Source organism: Carcharhinus amblyrhynchos, chromosome 1, assembly GCF_965287045.1.
Source record: "Carcharhinus amblyrhynchos chromosome 1, sCarAmb.v2.hapA, whole genome shotgun sequence".
Classification (NCBI taxonomy): Eukaryota; Metazoa; Chordata; class Chondrichthyes; order Carcharhiniformes; family Carcharhinidae; genus Carcharhinus; species Carcharhinus amblyrhynchos.
The window spans coordinates 122,803,147-122,817,776 of record NC_137324.1 but is presented as its reverse complement, the minus strand read 5'-3'; the positions used below and the strand labels follow the sequence as shown (position 1 = coordinate 122,817,776).

The following is a 14,630-nucleotide window of genomic DNA, read 5'->3' as shown; positions in this document are numbered from 1 at the left end:
ACAAAGAAATAAACCAATAAACATCACAGAAATGTTAGTAAATAAATAGCAATTCCAAGATTAAATTGGATAACTGATGGTTATCCAAATGACTTTGGTAAGAAGCAACGTCTTCTGCCAATCTTCCAGGGTTTTCATCAGATGATTTTGGAACACTCTTTCTACTTTTAATTCCATAATATTAATTGAATTTAAATTCCACCAGTTGCTATGGTGGGATTTGAACCCTTGTCCCCAAAACACAAGCTTAGGCCTCTGAATCACTCATCCAGTGATATTACCACTACACCACCATCTCCCCCTTCATTCTATATTAATAGTCAGTTGGTAGTGCAAAACTTGAACATTACTAAAACAAAACCATACTATTCAAGCTTTTTGTCTTGCACTCATCGGGATAGTTTGCATGATAAGTCAAAAATAAAGGGAATAACAAATTATACTGCAAAACAGAGTGGTAATTGGATGGTAAGTGGACTCTGATTGGTGGAGGTGTTGTCATGCAGAATGCAGCAACAAAGTTTTTTTTCATTCATTCATGAGCTTCATTGACTGGCCAGCATTTATTGTCCATCCCTAGTTGCCTTTAAAGGTGTTGGTGAGCCGCCTTCTTGAATCGCTGCTGTCCATGTTCTGTGGATTGACCCTTAGGCTGTTAGGAAGAAAATTGCAGGATTTTGACCCAGCAACTGCGAAGTGATAGCGATATGTTTCCAAGTCAGGATAGTAAGTGGCTTGGAGGAGAACTTGCAAGTGGTGGCGTTCCCATGTATCTGCTGCCCTTGTTTTCTTAGATGGAAGTGGTTGTGGATTTGGAAGGTGCTAAGCATCTTTGGTAAATTTCTGCTGTGCATAAGAACATAAGAAATAGGAGCAGGAGTAGGCTATCTAGCCCCTCAAGCCTGCCCCACCATTCAGTAAGATCATGGCTGATCTGAAAGTGGTTCAGTTCCACTTACCCGCCTGCTCCCTTGCTCCCCAGTGTGATAATACACACTGCTGCTAGCAAGTGTCAGTGGTGAAGGGAGTGGACGTTTGTAGATTTGGTACCAATCAATTGGGCTGCTTTGTCCTGGATGGTGTCATGCTTCTTGAGTGTTGTTGGAGCTGCACCAATTCAGGCAAGTGGGAAGTATTCCATCACACTCCTGACTTGTGCCTTGTAGATGGTGGATAGGCTTTGGGGAGTCAGGTAATGAGTTACTCAACGCAGTATTCCTAGCCTCTGACCTGCTCTTGTAGATACTGTGTTCATCTGATGAGTCCAGGTGAGTTTCTGGTCAATGGTAATACCAAGGATGTTGGCAGTGGAGGATCCAGTGATGGTAAGACCATTGAATGTCAAGAGGCGGTGGTCAAAGTGTCTCTTATTGATGGTCATTACCTGGCATCTATGTGGCGTGAACAGTACTTGCCACTTGTCAGCCCAAGCCTGGTTATTGTCCAGATCTTGCTGCATTTGAACATGCTTCAGTATCTGATGAGTCATGAATATTGCTGAACATTGTGCAATCATCGAACAGTTAACTGTCAAACTCCTGTTTCAAATTCAAATTAGGCAAGGTGATTCTGATTAGTCAAGGCATGAACCAGAGAACGGCGTTTCCTAAACTAGTGTTTAGTTCGAAAAAGTGCAATTTGTAACACTAACATGATGTTGCTGTTAAGCCAAAAAGACATAATGCCCATCACACAAATGAGTAATGTGGTATATAAATTTCAGCGTTGGTGTGATGGTAGGTATATGTTGGTACGGCATCCCAACGACTGGTGGGTCATATCAACAGCATGTCCATTTGGCTGTTCATAAGTGAAGTACTGGCCATTTTCAACCAGCCTGTTTGCAAAATAAGACCATGTTCAACATTTGCTAAACGACACTAAAAACCAATTTAAGATTATTAATCAGGCTCGCAGTGTGGCTCAGAGTCAACCTACCTAGTCTGAATATGAAACAATAACTTAGCAGTTAACTGTTCTCTGCTGCATTCTCCATAAAACCACACCAGAGCCCACTTGGCAACCAATTAGCAGTCTCTTCTCCTGCAGATTAATTTTTTGTTCTTTTTACTGTTGGTTGATCTTGCAAGCTATCCTGATGAGTACTAAATGAAAAGTTTCGGCAGCATGTCTCTTTTTTTCAGCAACACTCTTTTTATATTGTCAGCACAACCTCAATGAGGCATTTTACCAATACTTTTATCAGAAAGATGCATATCACAGCCATTCCTTTTTTTTGCAACACAGATTTCGCTGAGTGGTTGAGGACTCACCATAACAATTCATCTCCTTCAATTTGCTGAAGTTTAAAACTGTAAATATTGCTCTTCTTCAATGTGCAGCTTTCTGTGTTACATCCTTCTACTGGTATAAATGTTGCTGTGTTGTTTTGAAAATCTGCAAAGGAAGTGGAAGAATTCATGATTTGGGTGATTTTTTTTGAAGCTATGATTCCTGTTGGAACAAAATACTTACAGCTCATGGTGTTTCACCATTAAGAAAATATCCAGGTTAAGGTACACTTAGTCTCATACCATAATGCATTCAGATCAAATGGTTGCCAGCCCTAATGCCCGTAGAATCCTTCCTCCTAATGTTCTAAATATGATCATTTAAAATTTCCTGTAATGTACCAGAGACATATCTGGACAGAATAGTGAGACACACTGTTTAAACGTAATGCAGACAAGTGAAAAGTAGTTAATTTTGGTGGAAGGAATGAGGATAGGCAATATAAACAAAATGGCCCAATTTTAAAGGTGGCGCAAAACCAGAGAGCTGGAGGTTCACATGCTCAAATCATTGGGAGTTTTGGCTTTATTAACTTAAGTGCAAATACAAAGCAAATAAATTATGCTCAACCTTTCTTAAACACAGATTAGGCTGCATTGTTCAATTCTGGGCACTACACTTTAGGATGGGTACCAAGACCTTAAGGGAGGATGCAGAGGTTTACTAGAAAGACTTTGGTTATGGGAGAGTTCAAAAGAAACTGGGGTTGTACTTGTTAACACATAGGTCAAGAAGAGAATAGATGAATTGTTATGAAACAATTCATTAAAAAAATCATGAATTGTTTTGATGAAGTAAATATGAATTCATTTCCAGTGGCAGAAACATTGGTAATAGGAGAGCACAGATTTAAGATAATTGCCAAAAGAACCAGAGATGATGATGGGAAAATAAAACAGAGCGTGAGCGTGATCTGGAATGCCTCAAATAATGGCAGAGATTCAATAACTTTCAAAATGTATGCTAGAAGAGGGAAAATTTGTACAGCTGTCGAGAATCATAGAAACCCTCAAGTGCGGAAAGAGGCCCATTGAGTCTGCACCGACCACAATCCCACTCAGGACCTAACCCCCATATCCCTACACATTTACCTGCTCATCCTTCTAACTTACACATCTCAGAACACTAATAGGCAATTTTAGCATGGCCAATCAACCTAGCCCGCACATCTTTGGACTGTCGGAGGAAACAGAAGCACCCAGAAGAAACCCACGCAGACACGAGGAGAATGTGCAAACTCCACACAGACAGTAACCCAAGCCAGGAATTGAACCCAGGTCGCTGGAGCTGTGAAGCAGCAGTGCTAACTACTGAGCTACCATGCCCCCCAATCCTGGAAGGACCAGGATTGTGGAGCTAATTGATTAACTTTTTAAAAGAAGCAGCACTTATCACTTCTCAGTCTTTTGACTAAAATCAAGTGTAGGATCAAATCCAAGGTCAGGTGTAATACCAGTCCTTTTTAGCTTGGGTCTCATGCACCTCTTTTGTTGAGCCATGAATTGAATTCAATTTGAATTGTTTTTTGGAGCAGACAAGGACATGGATTCAGGGCTTGACTTGTCCACTCTGCACATTGACTTTGTAATTCTGAGAAAGGAATAACATTTAAAAGAGGCAGAGACAGATAAATCTCTTCCTTTTTTCTTTATTTTCAGCTCTGAAGGAATAATCCAGTCTAAAAATGGTGGCTCTATTTCCTCTCCACAGATGCTGTTAGAGCTATTGAGATTTTCCAGTATTTTCTGTTTTTGTTGAAGATGCCAGCATCTACAGTAATTGGTTTTACCTTCTGTGTTGTATAATTTTATGATTCAACGGCAAGATTGTGAAATTTTGCACACAAGTCAGATACTTGCTAAAGAGCAATACACTAAAATCTTCATCTTCGGACATTAAAATGGCCCATCCCTATTGTTAGACCCCTTGCAATCGTGCTTACTCAGAATCTGCTCAATTGCAATCAGATTGGGCAACACAGTGGCTAGCAACCGGATCAATTCCCAGCTTGGGTCACTGTGCAGGGTCTGCACATTCTCCCAGCGTCTACATGGATTTCCTCCAGGCGCTCCAGCCTCCTCCCACAGACCAAAACACATGCTGCCTGGGTGCATTGGCTATGCAAAATTCTGCATCAATGTACCTGAACTGGAGTGTGGCAGCTTCATTGCAGTGTTATTGTATGCCTACTTGTGACACTAATAAATTACCTTAAACTTATTTTATTGGTTATCTATTACTATCTCATTGAAGTGAACACTTAGTTTACTAAGTACTTAGAAGTACACAAAGTACTTACTGTACTTTGTTTCTCTGAATCCACTTTTACCATCAGCATTTAAAATGGAAAAGCTTGTGAAATTGTAGCTTCTTGAAGACACGGTGCCCAATATGCATTAATGAATGGCAGTCAGAATCATAGGATCCCTACAGCGCAGGGGGCCATTCGGCCCATCGAATCTGCACCAACTCTCTGACAGAGTATCTTACCCAAGCCCTTTCCCCCTAACATACACATCTTGGATCTCTAAGGGGCAATTTAGCACCGCCAGTCCACTTAAGCTGCACATGTTTGTTGACTGAGTTGATATATTCTTCGGTGTAAAAATTTAAGGAGAGTATTTGCTGGGGCCCAAGTTGTTCAAACACATTTTGCATGCAGGAATATTCCAAGAAATCTGATTCAATCGATGGCGCCGCCGGAATGTATGTTTTTCGGGTCTAATGTGTGACCATGGGGAGGCGGCGAGGGGAAGATCAGCTGCTTTTCGCCCCGGTTCACTCTACCTTGGAAAACAATTTCCTTGCAGCTCTCTGCCTGTGTTTTGGGAATCACGGTCCGCAGCAGCACCTTCAGCCTCCCGCCGGCCCACTCCCCCATCACCGCGGGGAGAATCTCATCCAACTCCCGGGCCGACAGCCCCGGCAGCAGCTCGGCGAGGAGCGGCCTCAGCCCCACGGCGGCCGAGCAGCTCTCCTCCCGCTCGGCCTCCAACCGGCAGCCGCTCAGGCGCCGGTTGGCCACCTGTGGCTTCAGCGTCCACACGTCGATCGCGGCCCAGAAGCCGGCCGAGGCCTCGAGCGAGCCGCGAGGCCCCAACCGCCTGCAGGCCGCCATCATCCTCGCTCGGTCACCATAGCAACAGGCTCTTCGCCCTGCCGGCTCTTGCTTAGTCACGTGCCAGGACGCGACGGGTCGGCCGTTGGAAGGGGGTGTCACGTGCTAATGTCTCGCTCACTGCCGGGTTTGAAGGGAAGCGGCTTCAAGGTCCAGCAATTTAATTTGTTGGAGCAAGGCGAGAAATGACTTGCTTAGAGATCCGGTAAAAGTGCACAGAAACCTCTAGCCGGAGGGAGAGCTCAGCAAGTTTTGTGCAGTGATTTTGGCCAGACTAGATCCCAGTCCCAGTGACTGAGAATCGAGGGAAGATATTCAGGAACTGGAGAGACATTGCAGATAACCGAGAGAAGACAACAAAGTTGGGCTCTTCCGTCTCGAATGAAGGTGACTAAAGAATTGACCTTTATACATGTTTATAGCAATAATATAATCAAAGCCATGTGTTTAAATAGCACATTTATTAGCCTCGGGTCTTCCCAAAGTGTTTCATAACCAGTGATGTTTTTAACCAGGAGCTTCTGCACAAGTGAGCTCCTAGTAACAGAAATTTGATAATCACCTGATATCAAAGAGTAGGTATAAATGGATCTTTTTTCAGGTTGGCAATATACAACAAGTGGTGTGCCACAGGGATCAGTGCTGGTATCTCAATTGTTTACGATTTAATGTAAATTACTTGGGTGATGATTGTCAAATCTGTTACAGGTACAGAAAGAGGAAAGTAAGTTGTGAAGAGGTCAAAAGGTGACTACAAACATATTTAGATCAGTTAAGTGAGTGGGCAAAGATCTGGCAAATGGAGTATAATGAAAGTATCCATTTTGGCAGGAAGAATAAACAATAAGCATGTTGTCTGGCCAAGACCAAGTGTAGTATTGACATGCTGTGCTTGGTTGAAGTCACTAGGTTACATTTTAGCTTCATTTGAAGCAATTTTTAAAAGTGGCGTCTCAGCCTTTTGGCTAAGATGCAGATGAGATCAAGTCTTGGAGGAGGAGCTTTGCCTACTGCAATCAGTTTGGATCATGTAGATCAAGCCCAAGACAGGAGGTGAGAGCCCTGTCTTGTCAGCTTGGATCAGAAATGTCTCAACTTGTTGAAACTCTGAATTGGACTTGATTTGATTGAATTGGAATAAAAATTTTTAAAAAATCTAAGTGGTGAGAGATTGTAGAGCTCTGAGGTGCAGAGACATGGGCGTCTTGATGCATAAATCATAAAAAGCTAACATACAGTGTTACAAAAGTTAATGTTGTGCAACCGTTTGAATCTGAAACACTAATTTATGTTTTTTTTATATTAACAAGAAACATTTGTAGAAACAGTGATAACTCACCTCTCTTTAAGCAAACAAAAGTATTAGTGTAGAAGAAAGACAAAACGTTACAAAGAACAATATTTATATTTGGTAATTTAGCAGTAAGCACCTAGTCTCTCAAAGACAAAAACCAAAAAATATCTGATTCCCCCGTAATCCTAAACTGTGCTGAGACCTCATTTCCCAAACAACAACCATAATCTATTTGTCAAATCTAACCAGTGATTACCACACCATACAATTTAAATGACCAGGATTTGGGAATGGTCTTCGGTTCATAGAATCATAGAACCCTACAGCGCAGAAAGAGGCCCTTTTGGCCCATTGAGCCTGCACCAACCACAATCTCACCTAGGCTCCACCCCCCCCCCCCCCCCCCATATCCCTACACACTTTACCCAGTTCTGTGAAGAAAACAGTCTTTTGCATAAACTGACTTGTCTTGAGCACCTCATCTCCAGATGACAGCCTCTCTTTTTCTTGTTTCTACTTTTTCATCTGTGTCTAAACTGCTTCCTGGCTCGTAGCACTCTATAAATTGTATCAGTTGTGAAGAATACCCTGTTCCCTATTCTTTCTCTTAGGTGCTGCCTGGACATGGTTTATAAAATACATGGGAGTTTGATTTTACTTGTACAAATGATATATATTTGTTTTAATAGCATTCTATCCTTTTGTGACAGTAGGCACAGTGAATGTCTTATGGTGCAGTGGGTAGCATCCCTGCCTCTGAGTCAGAAACTCGAGGTTCTAGACCCACCCTTGGACTTGATGGCCAAGGAAGGTGTATTCTTAATGTGGCCAAAACAGGTTGAGTGTCAACTTGCAGATCCTTTAAACATGCCGATGGCTGGTGGTAAGAGCAGGAGGCACCACATTTGATGTGGAATGGCACCCCTCATACTATAAGCCTCCAGTGACTGACTAGCGACCTGTTCCAGGAATTACTAGCTGTGGAAATAGATGAAAGTCTACTTTAGGACACAACTAGATGGGGGAAGAGAATTAGGAAAGCTAATAGAATGTTATCAGTTATTGCAAGGGGAATAGATTTAAGTAAGAATTAGCAGATTTGAGAAAATGTTTTTGACAGGTAGTGGTAGGAATCTGGAACTCTCTGCCTGAAAGAGTGATGGAGTCAGGAACTGTCAAACATTTAAGAAGCATTTAGATGAGCATTGAAACATCATAGTATACGGGCTACAGATCAAGAGCTGGAAAATGGGATTGGAATAGATAGCTGCTTGGGCTGTAGGATCTCTGTGCTGTAAAACTCTACAAATTGAATACAAGTATGGAGGTTATCCTTCAGTTATATAGACCACTAGTGAGACCACATCCAGAGTATTGGTCACCTTATTTCAAAAAGATGTAATTATGTTAGCAGTTAAATAGAAGGTTTATCTGACTAAAAGTTGGAGTGAATGTGTTACTTTGAGGAAAGATTCAACATGATCAGCTTGTATCTGCTGGAGATTGAAAGATATAAGATCTTTAGGTATGTTCACAGGGTGAATGTGGAGAGGATGTTTCCTCTTAGGGGAGAACCTAGAACTAGGGGTCACGATTTAAAAATCTACTTGAAAAATAGATGAAGCAAAATGTTTTCTATCAAAGGGTCGTGTGTCTTTGGAACTTTTTGGCTGAAAAGGCAATGGAAGTAGAGTCTGTGAATATTTTTAAGGCAGAGGTGAATAGAGTCTTGGTAAGCGAGGGGTGATAGGTTATTGGGGGTATGTGGGGTGCAGTTTTGAGGTTTCAATCAGATCAGTGACGATCTTATTAAATGGTGGAATGGGCTTGAGAGGCCAAATGACCTATTCCTGTTCCTTGTTTGTATGTTTCTATGTTAATTGAGGGATAAAGTGAGGCAAGCTGTACTGAAGTGTCATCCTAGATTTGGTGCACAAGTCTGGATTGGATTTGAACCCACAACTTTCCGTCTCTGGTGAGTAGATTGTGGCTCAGTTTGTAGATTCTTATCTCTGAGTCTGCAGTTTGTGGGTTCAAGTCCCATTCCAGTAGAGTACTACTGGTACTCTAGTGTACCAGTACGCTAGAGTATCAAAAATTGTTGATACTCTACTGTACTGGTTCCAAACCTTTTGTGTGTTACGGCACACCTTTCCACTATTTGAAAAAAAATTGAGGCACACCTCCTATTTCTCTGAACTGGCTTCTAGCAAAAAACTTTTTTGGGGTGATTTTCAGCCTGCATTTGCTGTCAAAGAACAGTGCCATGGGCGAAAAATTTGGAGAGAATCGGGAAATGTGAGTTCCCACGTTTTGCTACGCATGCGTGGATGCCAAAAATCTGATTTCCACTATAATAGTACTGATAGCTTCAGTCCTAGCTATCGCAAAACCTGGGCCGTTGAATTGAAAAATGTAAAAAACATATAAACTGTATAAAGAGAACTTTGATTTCCTTAAAAACACAGTTCACAATAATTTATCCAGTTCATATAAGACTTAATATTTTGACACACTCATCAACAGGAACATTGACTGTTTCTCTTCACAGATGCTGAATCTCAACAAATGCAACAATGATAGTAGGAGGAATGAATTGGTCATGATGGGCTGGGAAACATTACTGAAAAGAAAGATAGTGGGCAGGCAATGGCAGGCATTTGAAGAACAAGTAGGTCAATTCCAGACATTGTTTATTCCTGTTTGGCGCAAGAGTTATAAAGGAATTGTGGCTTACAAAGGAAATTAGAGATCGTATCATGCTCAGGGAAGGAGCAGACAAATTGGTAAGGAAAAACAATAGGCCTGAGGATTGGGAGTAGTTTAAAATTCAGTAAAGGAGAACTAAGGGATTGATTAAGAAGGGAAAAAGTAGAGTATGAAAGTAATCTAGCAGAGAACATAAAAACTAACTGTAAAAGTTCTATAGATATGTAAAGAGAAAAAGATTGACAAAAACGAATGTAGGCTCTTTACATTCAGAAATGGGAGAATTCACAATGGGGAATAAAGAAATGGCTGGGGAATTAAATTTGTACTTTTTCAACCTTCCTTTGTGAAGACTGAAGCAATGTGCCAGAAATGCTGAGAGAAACATGTTTTGGTGAGGAGCTGTAAGAAATCAGCATTAGTAGAGAAATGGTTTTGGAGAAATTGATGGGATTGAATGAGGATAAATTTCCAGGTTCAGATAATCTTCATCCCAGAGTATTTAAGGAAGTGGCCCTAAAAATAGTAGATCTATTGGTGGTAATTTTCCAAAATCTTTGGACTCTGGAGTAGTTCCTACAGATTGGAGAGTAGCTAATGTAAGCCCCCTATTCAAAAAGGGAGTAGAGAATAAACAGGGAACTATAGTCCCTGAGCCTAACGTCGGTACTGGGGAAGATGCTAGAGTTTATTAGCAAGGATTTCATAACTCGGCATTTGGAAGACAGTGCTATAATCAGACAAAGTCAGCATGGATTTACAAAAGGGAAACTTTGCTTGACAAATCTATTGGAATTTTTGAGGATGTAACTAGCTGAGTTGACTGAGGAAAACCAGTGGGTGGGATTTACTTAGACTTTCAACAAGGTCTCACATAACAGACTACTATGTAAAGTTAAAGCACATGGGACTGCAGGTAATGTCTTGAGATGGATAGAAAGCTGGTCAGCAGATAGGAAGCAAAGAATGTCTTTTCTCTAATAGGCATTCAGTGACTAGTGGAGTTCCGCAGGGATCTGTACTAAGCCCCACCTGTTCCCATTATATTATTAATGATTTGGAAGAGGATACGGAATGGATTATCTCCAAATTTGTGGAAAGTTGGGTGGGAGGGTGAGTTGTGAGAAGGATGCAGAGATGCTTCAGCGAGATTTGGACAGGCTGAGAGTGTGGGCATCTGCATGGCAGATGCAATATAATGTGGATAAATGAGAGATTATCCACTTTGATAGCAATCATAGGAAGGCAGATTATAACTTGAATGGATGTAAATTGAGAGGTGACTACTTAACGAGACCTTGGAGTTCTCTTGCATCAGTTGCTGAAAGTAACTGTGCAGGTACAGCAGGCAGTAAAGAAGACAAGTAGTATGTCGGCCTTCATAGTAAGAGGATTTGAGTAACGGGATTGGAATGTTTTGCTACAATTACGTAGGGCACTAGTGAGGCTACACCTGGAGTATTGTGTGCAATTTTGGTGTCTTCTCTGAGGAAGGATGTCCTTCTATAAAAGGAGTACAGCAAAAGTTTACCAGGCTGATTCCTGGAATGGCAAGTCTGCCATATGAGGAGGCCAATTCCTGGGAAGGCAAGTCTGCCGTATGAGGAGAGACTAAGTCAGTTAGGATTATATTCACTGGAGTTTAGGAGAGTGAGACACTCATAGAAACTTAAAATTCTAACCAGGTTAGACAGGGTAGATTCAGAAAGAATGTTTCCAATGGTGGGGAAATCCAGAACTAGGTGTCGTAGTTCGAGGTTAAGGGACAAACCTTAACTGAGGTGAGGAGAAATTTCTTTACCCAAAGGGCGGTGAATAAGTGGAATTCACTGCTGCAGAATGTAGTTTAGACCAAAACATTGTCTGATTTCAAGAAGAAATAAGACATAGTTCTTGGGGCAAAACTGATATGGGAAGAAGGGAGGTCAGGATATTGAATTCGATGACCAAGATGAATGGCGGAGCAAGCTCGAAGGACCAATTGGCCTACTCCTGGTTCTAGTTTCCATGCTGCCTGATTATCTGAGTTTTGCTAACATTTTTTCTTATGTCAGACTTCTCGCCGTCTCTCACTCTCGCACACACCCACCCATTCACTGATGACCACTGGACCCTGATGGTGTGGAGATTAAAAAATACTACGGAGGGGTTCCAGACTGGTCACTTTCTCACAGCCATGTCTAACACTTTAGCTATCCTAGGCCCTACTCTTGCTGCACCTGTTGCTTTGCCAACTTGATTGGTGTATGGGGCCTTGTCTCCCCTTCCCCTAGCAGGTAGGATGTCTCAAGGGTTTTACTGACAATGAAATACTTGTGCAGTGTAAAACTGTTGTAATTTTAGGAATTACCTGGCATATATTTGGGAATCCCTAAGCCTTGGATTACCATGTGTGACTAAGTCTTTGGACATGGCTAAATGTATTGTGTCCCAACAGAAAGAAAATTGGCATTTTGTATTAGTTTAAAAAAATGGTCCTGTTGTAGATTGTTAGACCATAGAACATAGAACATTACAGCGCAGAACAGGCCCTTCGGCCCACGATGTTGCGCCGACCAATTAAAAAGCAATGACCCTGTAACCTAAACCAATCCCTTTCCATCCATAAACCTATCCACGGATCTCTTAAACGCCCCCAAACTAGGCGCATTTACAACTGCAGCAGGCAGGGCATTCCAATCCCTCACCACCCTCTGGGTAAAGAACCTACCTCTGACATCCGTCCTATAACTACCACCCCTTAATTTAAAGCTATGCCCCCTCGTGCTAGCTTTCTCCATCCGAGGAAAAAGGCCATCACTGTCCACCCTATCTAAACCTCTAATCATCTTATATGTTTCAATAAGGTCCCCTCTTAGCCGCCTTCTTTCTAACGAAAACAACCTCAAATCCCTCAGTCTCTCCTCATAGGACCTCCCCTCCATACCAGGCAACATCCTGGTAAACCTCCTCTGCACCCTCTCCAAAGCCTCCACATCCTTCCTATAATGTGGGGATCAGAACTGCACACAATACTCCAAGTGCGGCCGCACCAGAGTTTTGTACAGTTGCAACATGACGCTGCGGCTCCTAAATTCAATCCTCCTACCAATAAACGCCAAGAGACCTGAATTGATTTCTGCAAAGATACCTGACCGACCAAAATGAATTCTGTTGTGATCTTATGGGTGAGAATTTTCAATTGTAAGGAAACTAATGTTTGATTTATTGCCATAATTTTTGGGTTCCTCACATATTTAGTGCTTTCCATGCCCTCCTGATGTTCTGGATTAATTTGTAGTGTAGTCACAAAGAGCAGTAAAAAATGACTTGTTAATTTGCTTTCCTGAAGTGGAGCTTTAACTGTGACCTCCTGATTCTGAAATGAGAGAACTAGTATTTAGTAAAGCTGGTAGAGTAGTACATAAATCTTAAGAATTTAACATGTTAAGCTTCTGTTCATTCTGAGTTTACACTGTTTTCCTTATAACCTTTCTGCTGTGTCCATAAAGTTCTGCTATCTTATTTCATTACAGTTCTCTTCATTTCACTTATATTTTTGTACAAGCTGTGATTACTTTATCATTAATACTGTTTCAGGATCCCTCTTACGAGACAATACTATCATTGTTTTTCAATTGCTCTTGTATGTTAGATCGAATTTTAAATATTGCCACAGTCTCCTTTTGTCAAAAAGTGAAATGTTATTCTTTTGCATAACAATGTTAACAAAATTGCATTTAGAAAGTTTGAGCTTCTTGCAATTTTGTTTGCAGGTTGTTACTTATAGAAGAAAATATTTTCTTTATTTAAGGAAAAGTGTTGAGCTCAAATGTCATTAAATTAAAAAAACTTCTCTAAAATTGTGGAGAAACCAAACATTCAAATATTTGATTTGAAGATGGTTTAAAATATCAAACAGATATTTTATAATTGTCCTTCTCATAAATTTAACAAATTTATATAAGCTTGTGCTTTTTTATAATCGCAACAGTATTAAAATTTGCAGTATGTTTAATTGTAATCAATGCCTTACAGTTTCACAAATGTAGGTTCAAATACTTAACTGAGCCTTATTAGTGAACAATGTTTGCAGCATTGCCTTGTGAAACTAATGCTAAATAAGTCTCAGGACATATTCTATTGAAATGATATTTTGCATCATTCTTCTTTACATGAATCCTGTTAGTTATTTTGTATGATCTAAGCTCATTTGCTTAAAGACTTTGATTTATTATTGTTGCATGTATTTGTATATAGTGAAAAGTATTGTTTCTTGTATGATATGCAGATAACTTTCAGAGAAGGAGAGAGTGCAGAATGCAGTTTTACAGTCATAGCTAGTGTGTAGAGAAAGCTCACAATGTGAGGTAGGTCCGTTCAAAAGCTTGATGGCAGTAGGGAAGAAGTTGTTCTCGAGTCTTGTGGCAAATGTTGTGCCTTTGTTTAAAAAGGCTACAGGGAATTACAGGCCAGTGAGCCTCATATCTTTGAGTAAGTTGTTCGAAGGTGCTTTGAGAGACAGGATCTACAGGCATTTGGAAACCCAAAGACTGATTAGGGACGGTCAGAATGGCTTTGTGAGTGGAAAATCATGTCTCACAAATTTGTTTTTTTTGAAGGAGTAACCAAGAAGTAGATGAGGGTAGTGCAGTTAATGTTGTCTACATGGACTTTAGCAAGGCCTTTGACAAGGTACTGCATGGTAGATTGTTGCATAAGATTAAATCTCACAGGATCCAGGATGAGGTATCGAAATGGATACAAAATTGACTTCTTGACAGAAGCCAGAAGGTGGTTGTAGAGGGTTGTTTTTCAAACTGGAGGCCTGTGACCAGCGGTGTGCCTCAGGGATCCCTGCTGGGTCCACTGTTATTTGTTATATTAATGATTTGGATGAGAATATAGGAGGCATGGTTAGTAAGTTTTCAAATGACACCAAGATTGGTGGCATAGTGGACAGTGAAGAAAGTTATCTTCAATTGCAACGGGATCTTGATCAACTGGGCTGATGAATGGCAGATAAAGTTTAATTTAGACAAATGCAAGGTGATGCAATTTGGTAGATTGAACCAGAGCAGGACTTACTCAGTTAATGGTAGGGTGTTGGGGAAAGTTAGAGAACAAATAGATCTAGGGGTACATGTTCATACCTCCTTGAAAGTGGAGTCACAGGTGAACAGAGTGGTGAAGAAGACATTTGGTATGCTTGTTTTCATTGGTCAGAATATTGAATAC

At 41.0% G+C, this 14,630-nt stretch overlaps 2 protein-coding genes across 5 annotated transcripts in view; one reads left to right on the top strand and one right to left on the bottom strand.

Moving 5' to 3' along the window:
• Positions 1-5,438, bottom strand: part of trmt44 (tRNA methyltransferase 44 homolog) — a 39,560-nt gene extending 34,122 nt beyond the window's left edge. Inside the window, exons 1-2 of one of the 2 annotated variants that reach the window (XM_080191916.1) lie at positions 5,080-5,438; positions 2,274-2,397 (exon numbers count right to left, since the gene is read on the bottom strand). In XM_080191916.1, the coding sequence (XP_080048042.1) occupies positions 2,274-2,397; positions 5,080-5,413 (458 nt within the window). In that variant the 5' untranslated portion in view covers positions 5,414-5,438. The remainder of the gene's footprint in view (positions 1-2,273; positions 2,398-5,079) is intronic. The other variant, XM_080191908.1, reaches the window with a different exon arrangement.
• A 55-nt stretch (positions 5,439-5,493) lies between these two features.
• acox3 (acyl-CoA oxidase 3, pristanoyl) overlaps positions 5,494-14,630 on the top strand; it is a 171,084-nt gene continuing 161,947 nt past the window's right edge. For all 3 annotated transcript variants that reach the window (XM_080191896.1, XM_080191877.1, XM_080191887.1), the window contains exon 1: positions 5,494-5,797. The gene's annotated coding sequence lies outside the window, so the exon portion shown is untranslated. The remainder of the gene's footprint in view (positions 5,798-14,630) is intronic.